The 20077-nt window shown below is 36.1% G+C and overlaps 1 protein-coding gene across 8 annotated transcripts in view; it reads right to left on the bottom strand.

Annotated features, from left to right (window-relative positions):
- LOC134658362 (ankyrin-2-like) overlaps positions 1-20077 on the bottom strand; it is an 82738-nt gene that overhangs the window by 16076 nt on the left and 46585 nt on the right. For 7 of the 8 annotated variants that reach the window (XM_063513998.1, XM_063513999.1, XM_063513993.1 and 4 more), the window contains 24 exons: positions 19577-19697; positions 18938-18958; positions 18610-18729; positions 18299-18403; positions 17719-17879; positions 16514-16639; positions 15780-15868; positions 13015-13222; positions 12041-12067; positions 10440-10599; positions 9851-10016; positions 9241-9453; positions 8751-8881; positions 7992-8161; positions 7285-7425; positions 6947-7126; positions 5555-6831; positions 5264-5476; positions 4872-5132; positions 3802-4591; positions 3340-3567; positions 3121-3244; positions 1797-3043; positions 1592-1722 (listed from right to left, as the gene is read on the bottom strand). In XM_063513998.1, the coding sequence (XP_063370068.1) occupies positions 1592-1722; positions 1797-3043; positions 3121-3244; positions 3340-3567; positions 3802-4591; positions 4872-5132; positions 5264-5476; positions 5555-6831; positions 6947-7126; positions 7285-7425; positions 7992-8161; positions 8751-8881; positions 9241-9453; positions 9851-10016; positions 10440-10599; positions 12041-12067; positions 13015-13222; positions 15780-15868; positions 16514-16639; positions 17719-17879; positions 18299-18403; positions 18610-18729; positions 18938-18958; positions 19577-19697 (6410 nt within the window). The remainder of the gene's footprint in view (positions 1-1591; positions 1723-1796; positions 3044-3120; positions 3245-3339; positions 3568-3801; positions 4592-4871; positions 5133-5263; positions 5477-5554; positions 6832-6946; positions 7127-7284; positions 7426-7991; positions 8162-8750; positions 8882-9240; positions 9454-9850; positions 10017-10439; positions 10600-12040; positions 12068-13014; positions 13223-15779; positions 15869-16513; positions 16640-17718; positions 17880-18298; positions 18404-18609; positions 18730-18937; positions 18959-19576; positions 19698-20077) is intronic. The other variant, XM_063513994.1, reaches the window with a different exon arrangement.

The raw sequence follows: 20077 nt of genomic DNA, 5'->3' as shown, positions 1-20077 counted from the left end.
CTTAAATCAACGCACAGCCCAAACCGCTGGGACTAGAAAGTCCAAAATTGGCAAGTAGGTTTCTTATAAGATCTAAAAAAGGATTTTTCAAAATTCATCCCCTAAAGGGGTGAAATGGGGGTCCAAAGATTGTATGGGGAAACAAGATTAGTTAGATTATTTTAATGCAAATTTCACAGGAGTATTCCTAAAGATAAATGAGTAAACACGTGTTTTAGGTTTTTTGAAAATTCAACCCCTAAGAGGGGGAAAAAGTCCCCAATAGGGTTGATATCTCAAAATATCAATATGGTTATCGTTTTCATAGTATTTTGAGAAGTAGCCGAAGTAGCCCCGTACGGTTACCATCAGTTTGTCATTGACATAAACGCCGTCGAGAACGTAATTTACTTTCTATACATCTCGCTCGCACTCGCATATTCGTGCAAACGGGATGTATAGAAAGTAAATTACGTTCTCGACGGCGTTTATGTCAGTGATAAACTGATGGTAACCGTACTGGTGGGGAATGCTAATTACGAAGATAGCATAGATTTTGAAATTGAACGGTTGTAACATACACGCTGATTTACAGCCACACGTGATCCAGACTTTTGAGAATGCAATCCCTTAAAGTAAATTTTTTGAGCTTCAAAATTAAAAATGTATGATCTATATATATATCAGGGATGTTACGGAGCTCCGTTTCCGTTTCCGTTAAGTCGGAACTTCCGTTTGGTATTACACATCCGTTTCTGTTCCGGTTCCGTTACTTTTGAAACGGAAGTTATATCGGATGTCAATGCTTAGCGCGGCAGCGGGACATGAGCGGTGTACATCAAAAACAAACAGGTTTATACCAGTCATTCGCTCATAGCCCCGCTTGCCACGTGCTTGACGTGCTGCAGTAATTAGATGTTCTGGTTTATCCGTGTTTTCGAATTTAAAGTACCTATTCGTATGTGTTGTGTTGTGTAATGTATACCTACTGATAGTACTGACTCAGGCTCCGGTTCTGGTTCCGGTTCCGTTTTCGGTTCCGATTCCGTTTCTGGTTCCGATAAACTAAATTTAAAACATCTGGTTCCGCTTTCGGTTCCGATAAAACCACATCCGTTACATCCCTGACCTAGACTTGGCTCACGAGATAACCGCCATGTGGGGTGTTGATTCAACGATCATTGTCCCGATAGTCGTTTCAGTGAACGGTCTAATAGCGAAGAGTCTCGACCAACATCTTGAGAGACTCTCGCTAGGTGGTTAGATCAAGGGCCAGATGCAGAAGGCGGTGATCTTGGACACGGCGCGGGTAGTCCGCCGGTTCCTCTCTCTGCGGCCCTGACCACCGGTAGCTTGGGCCTTGCCCCGCTGCCGGCGGCACCCTAGGTTAGGTTTTTTATAATGTGTTTATATGTATTTTTTATTGTTTTGTAAGTGTTTTTATATTTTACTTTTATATTCATATTATAAAAGCCCTAACTTAAGACACAAAATAAATAAAGATAATAATGGAAGTTATTGTAATTAAATTATTTATATGGATTTCACTTTTTACAGTCATATTGTATATTGTAATATGTTCACTGTTTTAAGGTTAATCAGCAAAAAATACCTCTTTTTCTGGGAAATCATCGGCGTCATCAAGAGAATCTGTCCTTATTTTCCTGGCGTCGAAACTAGAAGTAGGTGCTTTTCCATCGGATAAAGGTTCAATGATTTCTAATACTTTGGCTTTGTCCATATCTGAAAAAAAAAATCGATAGGTGAGAAATATCATAACACATGTAAATATACACATTTAATAGAGCTAAAATTACCTGATTCAGAATCTGTATAAATTTGTTCTTCGACTTCATCTGGGGAGCTTTGTACTGAAAATGTCCTAGTATGTTTTTTCTTTGGCATAATCATAATTTCACCACTGTCTCTTGACAAAGATTTCATTAAACCAGGCCTTTCTTTTATAACTTTCTTTGTTTCTTCAAATGCAATTTCTTTCACTTCAATTTGTTTTTCCTTTACCTTATCTTTCGATGAATCTAAATACTCTTCTACTGTAGTGACTGCTTCTTCTATAATTGAATCAACAGATACTTGGCCTGCAATGTCTTGACTTTCACCAGTTTCCAGTGGCTCTTCAGAAGAGAGATCAACATCTTCTGAAGCTTGTTTGATAATGATTTCGATGTTCTCAGCCATTTTTTTCATAGCTGAATCAGATTTTTTGATAGTTGATTTTGTGTCTTGAATTATTTTACTTTCTGAAACTACACTAGTAACTTTTTTAGTCTCTTCTTCCGCTTCTACTTCGGATTCCGCAATCCTTTCCAGGGAAATCGCAGGGCTAATACAAGAATGTCGTCGTTCTTCTTTATGGGGGGCCTTAGCATCGTAAGATCTCTTCTCAGTTTCAACTAAATCTTTGGTAATAGATTTAATGTCTTTCTCCTTCACTGGACTTCTTGAAGCTGCCGCAATCGTACCTTTCTGCAATATGTCATCTATTACTGGTTTTACTTGTTCTTTTGTGATTTCATGTGTTTCTTGTAAATCTAAGTCTTTAGGCACAAATTTCTTAGCATCTTTTGTTTCTTTAGAATCATCCGCAATATCAAAATGACCAAGAGTATCAGTCCGTATCTTCGATACATCAAATTTACTTTCGATTATAGCAGTTTGTTTCTTTATTTGTATATCTTTTTTGTCAGTTGCGCGCTCAGTTATTTTAGTTGTAGTAGTCTTTACAGATACTGTAGGTCCCTCTGTTTTTGTTTCAATGTAAGATGATTCAGCCTGTTTCATAATACTAATTGGAATTTTACTGCCAGAAACTTTAATTTCCTCTACTGGCCCGTCTTTGAAACTTACAGTTTCCGATTTTTCAGTCTGTTTCGTAATGCTTACAGGTATTTTGCTACCCGTTGCTTTCATTTGTTCTCCCAGTCCATCTTTGAAGCTTACAGTTTCTGAAGTTTTAGATGAAACCTGTGTACTTTCCCTCTTTATTTGCTCTTCTCTTTCTTTGCTAAGAAAATCTTTTGTTATATCTCTATCTTGTGAATATCTGAAAATACCAATACCAAGTTATTGAATCAGTTAAGTTATTTCAAGTGATTGCTATTTCTTCGTAAAATATCTTACCCAATTTCAGCTATGTGAGGTAGTTTGTGGACATGTTCTGTTACATGATCTTCAGGGAAACCTTCAACGTCATCAAGAGAATCACCGTGTTGTAGTTTAAAAAGCTTTGATTGCTCTGGTTTACCTGAAATATGTATAAGTAGTGTTCATTCATTCGTTCCTTAAAGTTCTATTTGGTAGTTTAGGTATCGGAACTATTACTATCCATTAAAATTTTACCTGATACTAGTTTTGACTTTGTATCAATATCATATTTATGTTCAATCGTTTTAGATACTTCTGCAACATGAGTACCCTGAGTACCAATGTCATCCTCTGATTCTTCGAACGTGTAGTCTCGCGACTCAGTCAGACTATGTGCATCGGAGAGGCGTTTCTCTTCTAAGCGTAGTTCACTTATAGAACCAGATCCAGCTGATGTCACTGACTGTCGTTTCACTACGTCAACTGCAAAATAAATATAAGGGATAAGGAAATAAAGGACAAAGATGTATTTGTTTAAACTTTATTGCACAAATAAAGAAAAATGTACAAATGGCGGACTTAAAGCCAAAAGGAATTCTCTACCAGTCAACTAAACTAACCAAACAACCAACATTTTGGTGTTTTTTTTGGACTACTGTGACAGTTTTATTCACTATTTGTAATATAAGCAACAAACACATATACGATATTATTTACCTTTTTCTAGAACCTCTTCCTTGAAAGCTTGAGTCTTTGTCTGTACTGTTTCGATTTCTTTTGTCGAAGGTTTGACAGCTGTAATAACCTCTTTTTCTTGTGAAATTGCATGATCGTCTTTTGCGAACTCTTCAGATGAAGATTTCTTTTCTGTCACGGCATCTTCTGAACTTATTTTATCAGATACACCTTCTGAGGACTTACGATCTGATATTTCGATTTCCCTACTACTTTCAGAAGAAATCTTGTCAGATGGTTCGTCTTTTTCAAATGACTTGTCCACCTCTTCTGCTTCCGTCACAATTACCTGAAACTCTTGTTTTTCTTGTTTAGGTTTGTCAATTTCTAAATCACTGAGTATACTAATCGATACAGATTCAGTTCTAGAATGACGTTTTGGTGTCATTTTCTTAAACACGGGTTCTCCTTCTTTGTCTGATTCTGACTTATCAGAGTCAGTCCGCTTTGGTTCAAACCTCATTGAAGTAAAACCAGCGACGCTTTCTTCGAATTTTTCATCACCAAAGCCACTTCCCGAATCAATAGTTTCTTCAAATTCTGCTCTTTCATCGAAATCAGATGACGATATTTTAGCTTTAATATCTGATTGGTCCGATTTAAGGGAATCTGCTTCAGAGTGGCGTCTTGAATCAGTGTGTTCCGAGTCCTCTAGAGAATCGGAGTAGATGCGTTTCGAAAAAAAGCATTCTTGAACCGAATCATCTTCTGGGACAGTCTCAATAAATTGACGTGCCTTCGCACTTATAACTGGTGACTCTTTTGGTGATATCTATAAAAACCAAAATAATTACATAATTAATACGTACATTTTTTGTATTAAATCTTGTAAATTTGGATTAAATTTTATGTCCTAATTACTTGACAGATTCAATTGACAACAATGGGAAGTAGTGTATCATATGTTATGTAGCTTTGAAAGTTGAGTATTCAATACAATAGTGCTTTACGATTATAATGACTATTTCACAGTAAAAATATATTCAGTTTGTTCTAGTAAAATAGTATCGAACTGAAGATTTGTATCACGTAATACATTGTAGTTTATGTACCTTTTCCTGTTCTCCCGCTGTCAAAGCTGAGGAATGTATTTGAGCACTGTATTCGCTTTCGAACTTTAAAAATTCTAGGGTTTGAGCTTTGGATGTGGTTTCTTTACCACTAACTCCAGAAGAAGTAATAATTGTTTCTTCTACGGTCTTTTCCAAAACCGGTCTATGGGCAGGACTAGCCCCTAATTGATCATCTAAATCAGAAAACTGAGATGCTTCATCTAGAGAGTCACTTCGATGTTTGGAATCTTTGGAGTAGACCTGAAGTAATTAAAACTTGTCAAAATGTATGCCAGTTTCAAGCAAGACTTAAGGGTACCAGTTTTAAGCAATTTGTAAGCATGTTTTTCGTTAATTTATATTATTAAGCTATTAAACTAACGTCAACCCACCTTAGATTCAGTTTGAGATATAAAACTAACATCCTTTTCGGTGCTTTGCTGCAAATCCGCTAAAGAATCTGCCTTATCTATACCTGAAGGTACAGGTGATTCTTGCGATACTTTTCGCCCTGTCAGGTCTTGGAGGTCTGACCCTATTGAATCAGTTTTGGTGTGCTTAGTTGTATCCGATTTTGTACTTGTAACACTCATTTGAACAGACACCTGAAATAATACATTATAATTAATGTAACAATAAATGAACACACTTATGGGACATAAGAATAACAAAATTGGCATTACCTTTTCTTTTAATTTATCACTAACAGATACGTCTTTCTCTTCTAGTGTTTCAGTTATTTCTTCTTCACTAACTTTCGTTCGCAGTTCATTTGTCATTTGTTTTTCTAATTTCTTTTCCTTAACTGCAATAGAAGCAGTTCCGTTTTGCTTATCCATGTCAATTGGCTTTTTGTGCATGTCTCCCTTATCTTTTGGTTCAAAAACATCTGCTACAAATCTAGGGATTCTGGACTTACTTCCATCTTTTTCTACTTTTACAGTAGTCTGGGATTCCGTTTCTGTCTCAGAATCTGTTGATTTCTTTAAAAATTCACTGTCTTCTTCAGATGAGACCTGAACTAATGTTGAATCAGTTCGCATTGTTTTTGGCATTGGTTTTATCTTATCATCCACTTTGATTTTTGAATCAAACTGCTGAATTGTATCTTTGACAGACTTCACATGAGTTTCAATATGAGAAACTTTGTGTGACACATGTTCTTGAATCTCCATACTTGATATTTGCTGTGATTGTTCTCTAACAAATTCTTGGGTATATTCAATACCTTGCTCTTGTTCAAGCGTGTGTTTTTTTAATGCTTCTTTTGTTAGTTTAACAGTTGTTTTAGGCAGTTCTATCGAAGAATCTTTTGACATTTTTGATTCGAATGAACTGATTTTATCCTTTAAAGGTAACTCGGCAATGTCTTTGTCGTCTACTAAGTCTGGTGATCGTTCACCATCATCTAGTTTCTCTTCAACTCGTGAACTATCTATTTCTTTTTGCGAAATCGTATCTTTAGTACTTTCGGATTTTGTTACTACAGATTTTACTTCAGAAGTTTCCGCTGTAACAGACTTTCTAGGAGTGATAGTGACATTCGAGAAATCACCGGACGGGAATCGCATTGATTCATTTCTCATATGCCTCTGTAAATGCTTAGGCGTGGGTTTAGCAGGTGACGACGGGTCAAATTTCCTAAACTGCTCTACGGGTCGCTCCACAGGTTTTGTTTCTTCTTTCACCACTTCTACTATTTCTTCTCTATGAATTTCAATTTCTTGTTCTTCTTCGACTGTATCTGGAGATGTTTTCGACCGTGTTCTTTCTAATTTGGGATCCTTGTCTTTAACTTGTTGTTCAATATCATGGAATTTCTTGATATCAGGTTTAATTTGTGTCCTAATTTCAATAATCTCCTCTCTAATTTCTTTTTTCTGCTTGGAAGCAGGAATTTTGCTTTGGCTAAGTTTCCTCGTTATTTGCTCCTTCCTTTCAGCTACACTGCGCTTAACATCTTTAATACAAAAAACATATTATTAAGATTGGTTTAAGTATCTGAGTATGAGTACTTTTTACGGCGTAATATTTATTGATCAAACATGAATTATTTTTCTTATAAAATTGCTTACCTTCATCTTCTTCACTCTCCTCACTCGGTGTAGGCGTCCTTTCCATCTCACTCTTGTCAACAACAGATTTTTCTTCTGGAGAATATTTTGCTTCGTCTTGGTCTTGATCAGATTCTCTGCGCAACCGCTCTGGTATGTCACTATCGAAGCGTCTATCTTTGATTTTATTATCTTCTTCGGCTGAAAATAATAAAACGGGAAATTATGAGTATTTTAAATTCTTGTAAATAATTGTGATTATTCATATTTGTTTTCATAAGTTTAAATATTTTACTATCCAGGAATGTTCAATTCGATCTATTATATGTTTAATTCATGTAACTGCTTCTGTATTTTACCTTTGTAAGCTTCAATTTCTTCTGATGCTTGTCTTTCTTGGTAAATGTTACGTTGTATGCGTCTTTCATTGGTTTCTTCTGATTGCGATGCTATTATATCATCCCTTCCTATCCGGCATAGCGCCAGTTCTAACGAGTTATCTAAAAGATAAAAATATTTTTTTAGGGTTTTTGTCATAATGTACCAATGTATCGGAATAATTGATACAAGCTTTTATCGCCTTATGTATATACTTGTCAGTGCTTAATCATTTACTTCAGTTAGACGACTCTGACGAGCCTAAACATTAAATTGTGTTTCATCAACTTCATTCTATTATCACTTATCAGAAAATCCTAGTTAGTCTCTATAATTTTATGGCAATATCAACACATTTAACTTTTTCTGCAGAAACCAAGACAAGGACAAACAAAAATCTTGTAACAAGTAACACAAAAAGTCGGACCTGCATGGCATCTGCAATAAAAGACAAAGTGTGGCAATGTCATCAATAATGTCAAATGTCTATGAAGATATGACGTTTATAACGGCTCGTCCTCACTTTGTTCTGCTCAAGTCTCGGCAAATTAACTTTGCCCGTTTAAGTTAACCTTAAACGGACTCTAGTATAATTAACGACTTTCTCACAATACGTACATATCTTATGAAGTAACAGTAGATAAAGAATAAGATAACTGCTGCAATAACCTTGTTTTATGTAGGTTACCTTGAGCCTTAGTCCCTGACTGCGTCTTCCACAGCTTCATCATGAGCTGCGCTTGTTCCGAAGTGGTGATCCTCTTGGCCTGGATCTGGTTGACAGTAGCTACATTCACGCCCAGCTCGTAGGCCAGCGCCACCCAGTCCTTGCCGAGGAGATTGCAGATGTCTTCGAATCTTTAAAAAAATATATCAATTATGATATGACCAAAGATTGAATGTGTAAGATGTGTAAAGTCTTAGACAGATTCTAGCCCTGAAATGGACAGCTGGTGAAGATGGCGTTGTACGATTATAAAGTCAAAAGTTGAAGTTTGACAGTTCAGTAACCACAAAAAATTTGGCGCAGTGTGTCGACATCTGTTCCGGTTGTCATGCTTGGGTGCATATATGTTTATTTCTAAAACTTGAAATCTCTATTATAAAGTCTTGTCAATTTATTTCCGTCAGTAGAAAAAGCTGCAAATTTAAAAAACGTAGGCGCGTAGGGTTATTTTCCCACATTTGAATTTCGCGCCTTTTTCTACTAACAAAGTTGCTTGACAGACTATATAATCAATAACTCTTTGAAAAACATTATTTTAAAGAAAAGACAGACAATCCGAGCCAAAACGCGATGGCGGATGGGGCTTTACGTTCCACCTGGGGAAGTCAAATAGAAGTCATTTAAAAAGTTTGTCTTGATCAGAGTCCCGTAAATATACTTAACAAAATATGAATGCTTCGGAAACATTGTGAAGAAAGCCAGCAAGTGGCATATCCTTACCCAGGATCGCTGAGCCTCTGTCTCCAGATCAGCTCCTGTTCCTCCGTCCTTCTTGGCACAGTGTCCGTCGGTGCTGGAGACATCCTCTCCACCGGCAGCTCGTCAGGGACCATGATGTTGAGGACTGCGATCTGGTGAAATTTGATTTCGGTAAGCTGATATCAAATATAATAAACACCAAAGATTTTTTATGTTTGATGTCAAAGTAATGTTGCCTCATAATAAAATCTGGCGTACGTCAAGATGCGACACTGCTGGCTGAGTTTAAATTATTCACTTTTGAAGTATTCTATAATTTTTACTATTATATTATAGTAATTAATTATCTATTTCCTATTATAAGTTTTTTCTACACATAGTATAAGTTTTTTACTATTTAGTTACCTACTTAATTATCACTGAGTTGTATAAACAGCCATCTCATGAAAATCTCTGATTTTTACTGTCTATTAGCTCATTTCCAAATTTTTGCCTGTGGTACAATACTTACAGGAGTAGGCGAAGGCTCTCCCTTCGGCACTTTCGGGTCCCTCATGAACTGGCACCTGCACATCGGTTCCAGGTCCTGCGTCTTGATCATAACGGGGAACGCGACCCTGTTCTCCCGGAACGCCCGGAACGGCAGTGTCAGCTGTTCCCCAGACTTGGCTATCGGGACTAGGTTGCCACCAAATTCCAGGTAGATGGGTTTGCCTTCGTGGACCTGAAATGGAGACGGTTCAGGTGTCATTTTATTCTCAGTAGCCATTATACAGAACATTTAAAGGCCCCAGATCCGAACCTTCCACAACTCCACGATGAGATGTTGTAAAGCTTTTGATAAATATGTATTTTAAGATACGTTTAACTTAGCTAACCTATGTAGTTGTTAGTAGCGAAGCGAAGGCGATCAATTGCCAAGCAACAAATTGTGTCATGCAGTTCAGGTTTTTAAGAACGGAGATTGTTTTAAATAATCCCTTGTTAAATTATAAATATGGTCCTTTTAACTATGCTATTCCCACTACAAATAGACACGACTAAACCTTTGCGACCTGTACTGTTAACTGAGAGGTTATAAACCTTATAGCAAACACATACAACCCACGTATACTCCTTACCTCAACATCTCGACTCTTGGCAACTTGTATGAACCTCTCAATCCTCTCCAGCGCCTTGTCCTCCTTGTCATCGGTGACGCAGAACATCCGCAGCTGTGCCTGGCAGTCGTCCGTCCGTTTCGCGTACACCACGAATCGCGCCATGAATGGCACGTGGATCGCTTCTCTGTAAACGAGTAACTTAGCTGTAACTTCTAAAACATTTTATGAATGAATGAATTTTCTTAAGATGATATGACTGACTGTGATAAATAGACACAAATTAATTTAAACACTCTCCGTTCGGCTGTGGTCGATATTGTGATAGTTCAAGGGGAATTAGAATTCTATACAAATTGCATATGCAAAGATTCTGCTGTATGTATGTATACTGATCATTAGACTGAATAACGGGAACAATAGATAATAGTGAGTTCATTATCAAAAGAAATGATAACTCAATGATATATTATGTTTGAAGTTTGTACACATGATGTTGAATATTTTGGATAGATTTATCACAGTGTTAAGAAAATTATCAACTCCACATTTTGCTACAATTAATTTGAAAATTATTTAAAGTTATTATTATGTGAGTATTATTACCTACCTGTATAATTCTGTTGCCATTTTCGTCGCATCCTCGACGTGCCTACAATCGATCAGCCAGTACCGCGCCGAGACCGTCGTGGTAAACGAAACACAATCGTTCACGAACGTGAGCGGAGTGTTCTCCGTAACGTCCTCCCAGTGCGCCCTGTTCGTCCCGCCTGTCACCAGAAGCCTCGTTACATCTACTACTCTTACATTATCATCTTTTACATTCATGCTGTATATTGCTTTTGAATCTTATGCTACTACGTTCATTACTATGTCATTTACGTTCTCTGGTTTACTGTTGAAGCTAGTGCAGCGCAGCGGTTTAAACACCTTTTCAACTGCTTTTATTAACATATGTCCATTTAATGCATGCTGAAGCATATTTTATTTAATTTTCTACTCAATTTCGGTATTAGCAGCGATAACTACGTATTAGCTATTTGTCTCTACTATACCATCCAATCGCTATCATGAAATCTAAATTAATATATGTTCATATTATATATGTGTGTATAATTTAGACAGATTGATATAATATTATAGACATAGAAATTAGAGTTCCATCATAACAAGAAGAAACCGATGCAGAAGAATTAGAGATAGAATAAGGAAAAAAATAAAGTAAAAATAATATTTCCAAAACGGCCTATAGCAAACACACAACAAGCAAAGACAACACACCACACAAAAAACAAATAACGCCGTTATATAATTCTAATAAATGAAAAAGTGACTGAATATGTGGCACACTATGTACGGTCACAGCTCTCAGAAACAACACACAGTGCTATCTTCCAAATCAACATGATTTTAAATTTTCAAACGAATGTTTGTGCCAAAACAGCAGGTTTGGTTTCCGAATAACAGATCTCTCGAAGGACATTCACTTAAACCCAAAAGCAAATTTAAAGAAATTAAAAAAGGAACAATACATAATAGTGAAAATATGACTAGAACAGAAATGAGACAAGTCAAGATGATGTGAAGAAAAACAGAACTGATAGGCCGTTTTGGAAAAGAACTTTGGTTGTCACAAGCAAAAAAATCAAATATCAGGAACATTGGCGCAGAAGAATGAATGAGGATGACGAAAATGGCACCGATTTATTATCTATTGTCGCCCTTAAGCTATTAAACGGTTATTTTACGTGTGTTTATCTCTTACAATGTGCCAATATAGATTGCAATAGAAGTCTAGGTCCTGTTTAGTTTGTACATTTGCTTAAACAGATAACGTCCAGTGATTATATCGCAGTGCATTTCTTGATCCCAAGGGTTTGGATGTTATGATACAGAGTGAATGTGAGTTAATAAAGCGTAAAAATCTCAGCCCGTGCAAAGAGGAAGAATGGATGAAAAGCAAGATATGGAAAAGCATTCGAATCGTGAAAGAGGGAAGAAAATCGATGCATCCGATAATTATACTTCTCAAGCAACCGTAACAACATTGCTAAAGTATAAATATCACACCGAAATAATGACTTATGAAAAAAATTCTGAACAAAAATATTTAAACGAAGAGAAGATACAAATCAATATCGAACTCAAAATAAATGAAACTTAACCGACATTTCGTTTGTTTTAAATAGTTTAATACTTTTAGTTTTTTACCTTCGAGAGATCGTTTGCGAAATACCCCTGTAGCGCGCCGATAGGTGGCAGCACATTATATAGCGCCACACACGGTGAGCGTGCAACACACACAAACACACGAGAACAAAGACAATGTAGGACACGCACAAAACGCACACAGGGACGTGTCCCATAGCTGCTCGGTGTATTTGCTATAAGCGAAAAATCCCCCTCTATCCTACTCCTTTCCGCGGTATGTCATCTCGAGGTTTGTAAAAAATGAAAATAATGTTCTACGCTAATACTTTGTCAAATTATCATGCTCATCCCTTCGTCTAGAAAATCGGGATATGTATCTCTATACGACTTTCATAAATTTCGTTAACTACACTAGTCAATGTCAAATAGAAAAATCTAGATATTAAATACCGTTATTAAAGACTGATCTATGTTCTGACTATTAAAAATAATTAGATATGTATAAAATCTATCGTTACTCTATTATCAAATAGCAAAAATCTATGTTCTACCGAAATGTATGTAGTAATTGTTCTCGATCCGTTTGTGAACCGAGTTGAATATCATTATCATCTAGACCCGACTACGTCTAATGTGTTGTAATGGAATATTGGTAAACCATGTACGTATACCACAGATACTGGAGCACTATAATTTTAAGCTCGAATTACTTGTAAGCCTAATTTATACCTAATTTTGTAGGCACACTTACCTCCTGTTTTGGGCAAAGCTTAGTATTGTCAATATGTAGCAAACATAAGCCATACTCCATCGCAACACTTTACATACTTCTAACAGTTACTGGAAATAGTACATCGCACATATCAATTTCTACTTCCTCAACAACTTTATCATTATCATCAGTTACACTTAAAACGTTTTCAATATGAGATATTTAAATGCAAAAAAGTAGTTTATTTTTAAAATATCTGCATGTAAAATTTTCAGTAACACATCAGCTCTGCTAGAAGAATATAAGCAGATTGTAATTGTACCTGATATGGAGCACAGCAGCCTGAGAGTTGGTGCTGACGATGTGCTATACTGGTTGGTCATGCCCTGGGTGTGCGGCCTTGGGGCCGGCATGCTCAGGGTAATGGCTTTGTGGAACTTCCTCCTTCTTGGCTCTACAGTCACTACTGGGGACACTGCCACCCCGCGGCCTAAGAGCTTGGCTGTCAGCTCAGAGTCTATTATTTGAGCCTGTAGGAAAATTACTATCTTCAATTTTTGACTCTTATTTTTATTTAAATACTATTCTTTCAAATGAATCTAATTTTTGAAATTAATAGAAAAAAAATCACCGCTTTTGGCAATATTCTTAATATTTGTAATATCGCTCGTCTGCTTAATATAAAATCAGAATTTAAAGTTGTTGAAATTTTTGACTTATTAAATTTTTTATTACTAAAGACCAAATGATAAAGCTTTTACGAGGTATCCATGCTCAGATGTGGGTTGTGCAAAATGGCTTAGTAGTGCGAGGTGTTATTAAAAAGATGCTTACTTTTTTTGTCCAAAAATATTATCTATAGCTGTATAGACACTTTTTTTCAACACAATATAATGCATTTGTAGCATACTAATCGAGCAATTTTTTATAAATATCTCGTTGTAATTGAAAATTAGGTGGCGTAGAGCAGTTGGTGCGTAAGCAAATATGAACGTATGAAATCACAGGGAAAGCTTGAAAATAAATGATCAAAACACGTCGAAGTATACTTAAATAATCTTGCATAAAATTTCTCACACATGCGCATCTAATACCACACAATTTACCAAATAAGCTCAAACACCAACAAAAATAGCAAACAAAATATATTCATGCATCTCACGTTTGGTCTTTAGGAATAAACCTCGCGAAAATTTCAAACAAATTAATATAAAGCACAATAGTACATTACCCAATAAATTTAGCAATCGACTTAAAAATACATCTTACATTAAAAACGTCACTCCAAATTACAAACACTATCATATCATATTCATAATACGCATTTCATAAATATATTAATTGTATAAGTACATAATAATGCATTATTGTTAGTTTAAACATACTTGTTTCAAGTCATGCTTTCGCCTAAAGACCAACTAGAGAAATAACAATATTGGACACGCGTTATGTGTGAGAATCTACAGTGATTTCATAAAATTCAAATTTGCTTTCGAATTTAAAACAGACATTGACAGTTGTATGAACTTTATTGAAATTTCAATCTACATCATCATTATTTTTAAGTACATTCTAAATTTATTGGGTATCTTCCCTAGTGGAGTAACGCATACATTAATTATTGTGACCTGACGTAAGTGCTAGAATGGCTAGCCTGACACCATCAATATTAATTACGTCATTATCGATCATATTGATGAAAAAATAGTTTTACAGTATGAAAATATTTTCAATAACATTGATAATATCAGTCCACCCTAAACCTTATATTTAAAATCACGTGTCTCTATGTGACGAAACCTGAACCATTACAACTATTAGTACCTATAAGTGTATACGATATGTAGTAATATAAATAATCCATGTGTACCTACTTAATAAATGCACAACATTTTCAAATTTGGTTATATGGGAACATTATTATTACTAGTTACTGCAAAGTTTCTTCCCTTTATTAACTAACTGTATTTAATAACCCAAACTACCTAATTTGAAAATCTAACATACAATTTCCTATCTGACACATTAAAAAAATTAGAAACGAACAAAAGGGAGAGAAAAGAGCAGTAGACTGCATATTTCTCTACTGATTACAAAATTATCCTATTCAGCTTGTTTATACCAATTTCTTAAATTCAATTAAAATTCGTGGAAAAACCTTAAAATGTAAATGTCTCGTAAAAAAATTTGGCATTCATATTTGTACTATAGTTATGGTTTCGTGGATCTTCTATATGATTAACTATAATTATAAGAACACCTTCAATTTGGCTTTAAATTAAACATGAACAATGAACACATACAATGAATACTATAGCTATAAGAATATAGAAAATGTAATAAGTATACAAGCGAAAGTCTTGATTACTGTCAATTCTCGAGCGAGAACATGTCCCATACAAACGGAAGAACGTTCTCGAGAACGGCACAAGTCTAATGGGGTAAAGAATGGACGGGACCGGTAGTATTCAGCAAAAAACAGAGACTTTAAAAATCGCTTCTATACTTTTCCATTATTCTCACACTAAACCAGCTACCGAAATATTACAAGTTCATGGAACTGAATCCTAAACTAAAAGAACTTAGTTCTAACTTGTTACAAGATTACTTATAAAAATAGATAATGTAAATACGTCATCAAAATGTAGATTAAACGGTTAAAGACGATTAAAAATTCGTTTATGTGATTCATAAGCCCGACTTTGTCAGTATTACTGTTACACAATGGTTATACTTAAAATTATGGATCTTATTCAGTAAATATTTCTCGAATACTTGAAGCAAATGTTTTGAAACATCTCACATTAAAACGATTACTACAGTTGCTCTTATTAAAGAGCTTCTTAAATCAGTGCAACTTGGTAACTAATATAATCACACATCTAGCTTTCGGTCTACAATATAAAAAATACCAGTAATACCAAAAAGCACTTTCGAGCAGATCTTTCTGAATAACAAACTGCTTTAAAAGCTAAATACAAGAAGTTACCAAATTAAGGAGAAACGCTTTTTCTTAGAAACGTTATTGACGGTGATCTTTTTGAGGTTTTTGTCTTTGACGCCTGTGCGGGGCTTGAAAAGGTTTACCTGGAGGCCGACTTTGATCTTCTTGGTGAGGGCTCCTTGTGGGAAGACAGCTTGGACTTGAGGAACTACGGAACTGGAAACCATGCCACCTGAAGAAAGAAAATATACAATTATATTTTTTACAAAATAATGAGTTTGAGGTCCATAATGATTTATCATCATTATTGGCTTGTACATCAATAAAATGATGGTTCAAAGAGCGTCCATAAGAGTGCGGCACTTCCGCAAATAACTAGTAAGTCCAATGCGAGAGCGGCAGCCGCGACCGCATAGCTGCTTAATGATTTATAAGGGTTCATAAAAGGCTTTAAAAGAAAAATGCTAAATTCATAACCAACACAGCTTTGACAATAAATAAATCTTATCTTATCTTATCATAAGTTGTCTTGCTCGTGAATACATTGTTAACGACTTGCATAAAGGTAATCAAATGGATATAGAATAATGGGACAGTTGGGTTGTTTATAACATATTAAAGGTGTTTTGACTCAACTTTCATTTTGTTCTTACGTTGCTAACCTCTTAAATGTATTATTTCCGTACTGGGCGGGAAGAAGTTGATAACTCGCGGGAAAAAATTGAAGAAATTTGAACCATATGCAATTTAATTTTAAGTTCAAATTTCTTCAATAAAATATCTCGACTTATCAACTTCTTCCCGCCCAGTACGGATTTATTCCTGGCGTTTTTATTTAAATTTTATTTTAATTTCTACTGTTGAAATGATTTCGTACCTTCAGGTCCAATAGCGTGCACCTCCTGACGAATGCGAGAGATGACGGCGAAGTACTGTGGGAAGTCATGTGTGAGAATCCTGGTCACACGAGGCGCGTCCCAGCCTTTGTCGTCTTCGTTGGTGTCTATAAATAAACAAAAAAGAATTTAGGTACTCCATATACAATAGTAATTCAGATTATTCAGCATATTAAAAAAAGCGGCCAAGTGCGAGTCGGACTCGCCCATGAAGGGTTCCGTATTTAGGCGATTTATGACGTATAAAAAAAAAACTACTTACTAGATCTCGTTCAAACCAATTTTCGGTGGAAGTTTACATGGTAATGTACATCATATATTTTTTTTAGTTTTATCATTCTCTTATTTTAGAAGTTACAGGGGGGGGGGGACACACATTTTACCACTTTGGAAGTGTCTCTCGCGCAAACTATTCAGTTTAGAAAAAAATGATATTAGAAACCTCAATATCATTTTTGAAGACCTATCCATAGATACCCCACACGTATGGGTTTGATGAAAAAAAAATTTTTGAGTTTCAGTTCGAAGTATGGGGAACCCCAAAAATTTATTGTTTTTTTTCTATTTTTGTGTGAAAATCTTAATGCGGTTCACAGAATACATCTACTTACCAAGTTTCAACAGTATAGTTCTTATAGTTTCGGAGAAAAGTGGCTGTGACATACGGACGGACAGACGGACAGACGGACAGACAGACAGACATGACGAATCTATAAGGGTTCCGTTTTTTGCCATTTGGCTACGGAACCCTAAAAAGTATATTTCAAAACGATTAACTTGATCATTCAATAAAGTTGCTTCAACCAAACCGATAGATTTACGTACGAACGTACCCATACTCGTGATATAATTGTCAAGCCAAGCTAACTGTGTGACGAATTAGAAAGCGAGAGTGGGAGCCACCATAAGTGTCAAATTCATACATGTTGCTGCAAAGCCGGGGTAGAGTTAGGGAAGGGTGGTATTCCTGTCCAATTTCTTTGTCCAATGTGCATTGCGTCTTACTCTGTGAGATGCAAATACACATTGGACAAAGATATTGGATACATGAAATACCACCCTAAGACGGACTTGTTATTCGACGAAACGCTCTTGATTACATCGTCGTCAAAAATTCAAATTCCTGTTTAATTAAGTTTTCTCCTAACAGGTACATATCCAACTTTCTCTTACACATATTACTGACCTTCAATCTCAAGCGTCTCATGCAGGATATCCTGAACTACGTCATCAGTGGCGTCAGTATTGTGCTCCCTCCAACTGGTCCCGTTGTCAGATCGTAAGATCACTATCTCACGCTCCTTGCCTCGTAGAGAAGCGTAGTGAGGCACTTCTAATATCACAGGCCTGTAAATACAGATTACTTTGTTGAAGCTATCGGGAGGTACTATAGTCTGTGCGGAAAGAGAAGACTCGTGGAATGTATGGGGCACAATACATTCCACGGCTCTTCTCTTTCCGAACAGACTAACAGCGATACTATGGCCATCGATGGCTTTGCAACAAAGTTCACGAATTTTCAATTTACAGTAAGTAATGAAAAGAATTAACATGTAAAGTCAGACAATTTAGAATATCCTGAACACGAAATTGCTTAAAGGATTTATGTTTAATAATTATTAATTATAATTATTTTGTTAAATAATTTGATTTGTGTTTTTAAGTAGTCGCATAGGAGGTGCAAGCACGTACCGCTCGCCCGTAGAGTTGATCAAAAATTATACACGGAAACAAGGCAAAAGACATGTAAGCATAAAAATACGCACCCTAAGAATTTAGCAGAAACTGGTCCCATCTCCAAGACCCTGGACGCAAGAGCCTCCCCTTCCATTAGAGGTGGCATGTGGTTGATTCGAGATGGTTTCAGATATCTGAAAAATTGTAAAGTATAAAGAATAACATTCTTACACGAATCAACCTAGTGCCACGGCAAGCTCAATAAGACTTCTGATGTGGTACCTTTAAACGTCGTATGATTAAAAAAACGGGATGGATGATAACTAAATTCTGCTTTGTTGTTATTATTGAACTAAAATTGTCCACAGACCTTTTTAAAAGCTTCTAGTAATTGTTGTACCTGCAAGTGATCCTAGTGGGCTGCTGAGCAGATAGCGGTGGGACAATGACCCGAACCCCGCCTCCGCGACAACCACGCATCGCTCCTCCTCGGGCATCCACCAGGAATGACACCAGGAAGCTAAATAAAGAAAAAAAATTTTTTTCGTAAACCACCAAAGCCTTTAGGGCTAAACAAAAAGCACATACATAATAAAATTATTTAAAAGTTCCAGTTGTTAATAGAAACAACGAAGAGGACTGTTAAAGAACGATTGAAAATAAAAACATCGTGCATAGTGGAGAAATTGAACACTAAAGCGTAATTTATATATTGAAGGGAAACTTACTTTTTCCATTGCAGCCTCTTCCTATTATTTCAAATCCGAGCAGCGTGCAAGATCAATGCAATTAGTAATGTATTGTAGATCCTGAAATAGATATCTTGATTTACACATACATATATATTTTACAGGAGAATTACGTTTTTTTCAAAGCATAGTTAATCCAAATCTAGTAATTTAACATCATAAATCTAATAATGTACTGTAAGAAGTATTTAAAGAGTTCAGAGGAAAACGATATAGGAGTAAATATTTTCCAAATTATTGTACCTAATTATTTTTTCTCGTTCCTAAATGTATAGGTACTTAAGCTTAAGCTTTAGCCTGAAGCGCTTCGAATGGACCTATCTATTAACCCTATACTGTACTATTACTCGCACTATCGACTCTCAGCGGTAGTAGGCGGTAACGTATGATGAAATTGATGAACGTCGTAAAATAGACTATAGATAGTCATCACTTCATAGTATAAAACAAAGTCGCTTCCCGCTATTATCTGTCTGTCCAGGTATGCTTAGATCTTTAAAACTACGCAACGGATTTTAATGTGTTTTTTTTTTAATAGAGATTCAAGAGGAATGTTTATGTATAATTTGCTAACCCGTGCGAAGCCGGGGTGGGTTGCTAGTTCTATTATATACTGACTTGGGCAGCGTAGGATCCACATTGTAGCAGTACCCCTCCGGCGCTGCCGCCGTACTGTAGCGGCTGATGCTCTTCACTACCACCTCCTGCTGGGGCTGGTACGGCACCCCGTTCACTGAGCCTAGAGGCAAAATGATCTGGTTAGGACTTAAGTTTAGGGTATTTACTTACTTACTTAATTTAAAAATAAAATGATACTTCAAATGTTGGCCGATGAAATGTCTTAGATCAGTTATCAAACTATGGCCAAGCCTGCCAATTTGGCCCACGGAAAGTGACATATTCTACATATAAGTACAATCCGGCGCTCTAAATAGAAGCCTCCGGCTCCGGCCCTCGTAAAAAAGTTTGCAGACCTATGAAGATCAGCAGATCTAACCCATAGGTTAGATTGTGGGTTAACCGGTATTATCATAAGTTTTTGTTGTTGAAAACAATAGTAAATATTTTTTTGGATAAATAGTGGTGGCAAATGGTGTTTTTGGTCATGTCGTTGGGCAG

This window comes from Cydia amplana, chromosome 22, assembly GCF_948474715.1.
Source record: "Cydia amplana chromosome 22, ilCydAmpl1.1, whole genome shotgun sequence".
In the NCBI taxonomy this organism is placed as follows: Eukaryota; Metazoa; Arthropoda; class Insecta; order Lepidoptera; family Tortricidae; genus Cydia; species Cydia amplana.
This window is presented reverse-complemented; position numbering and strand designations above follow the sequence as displayed.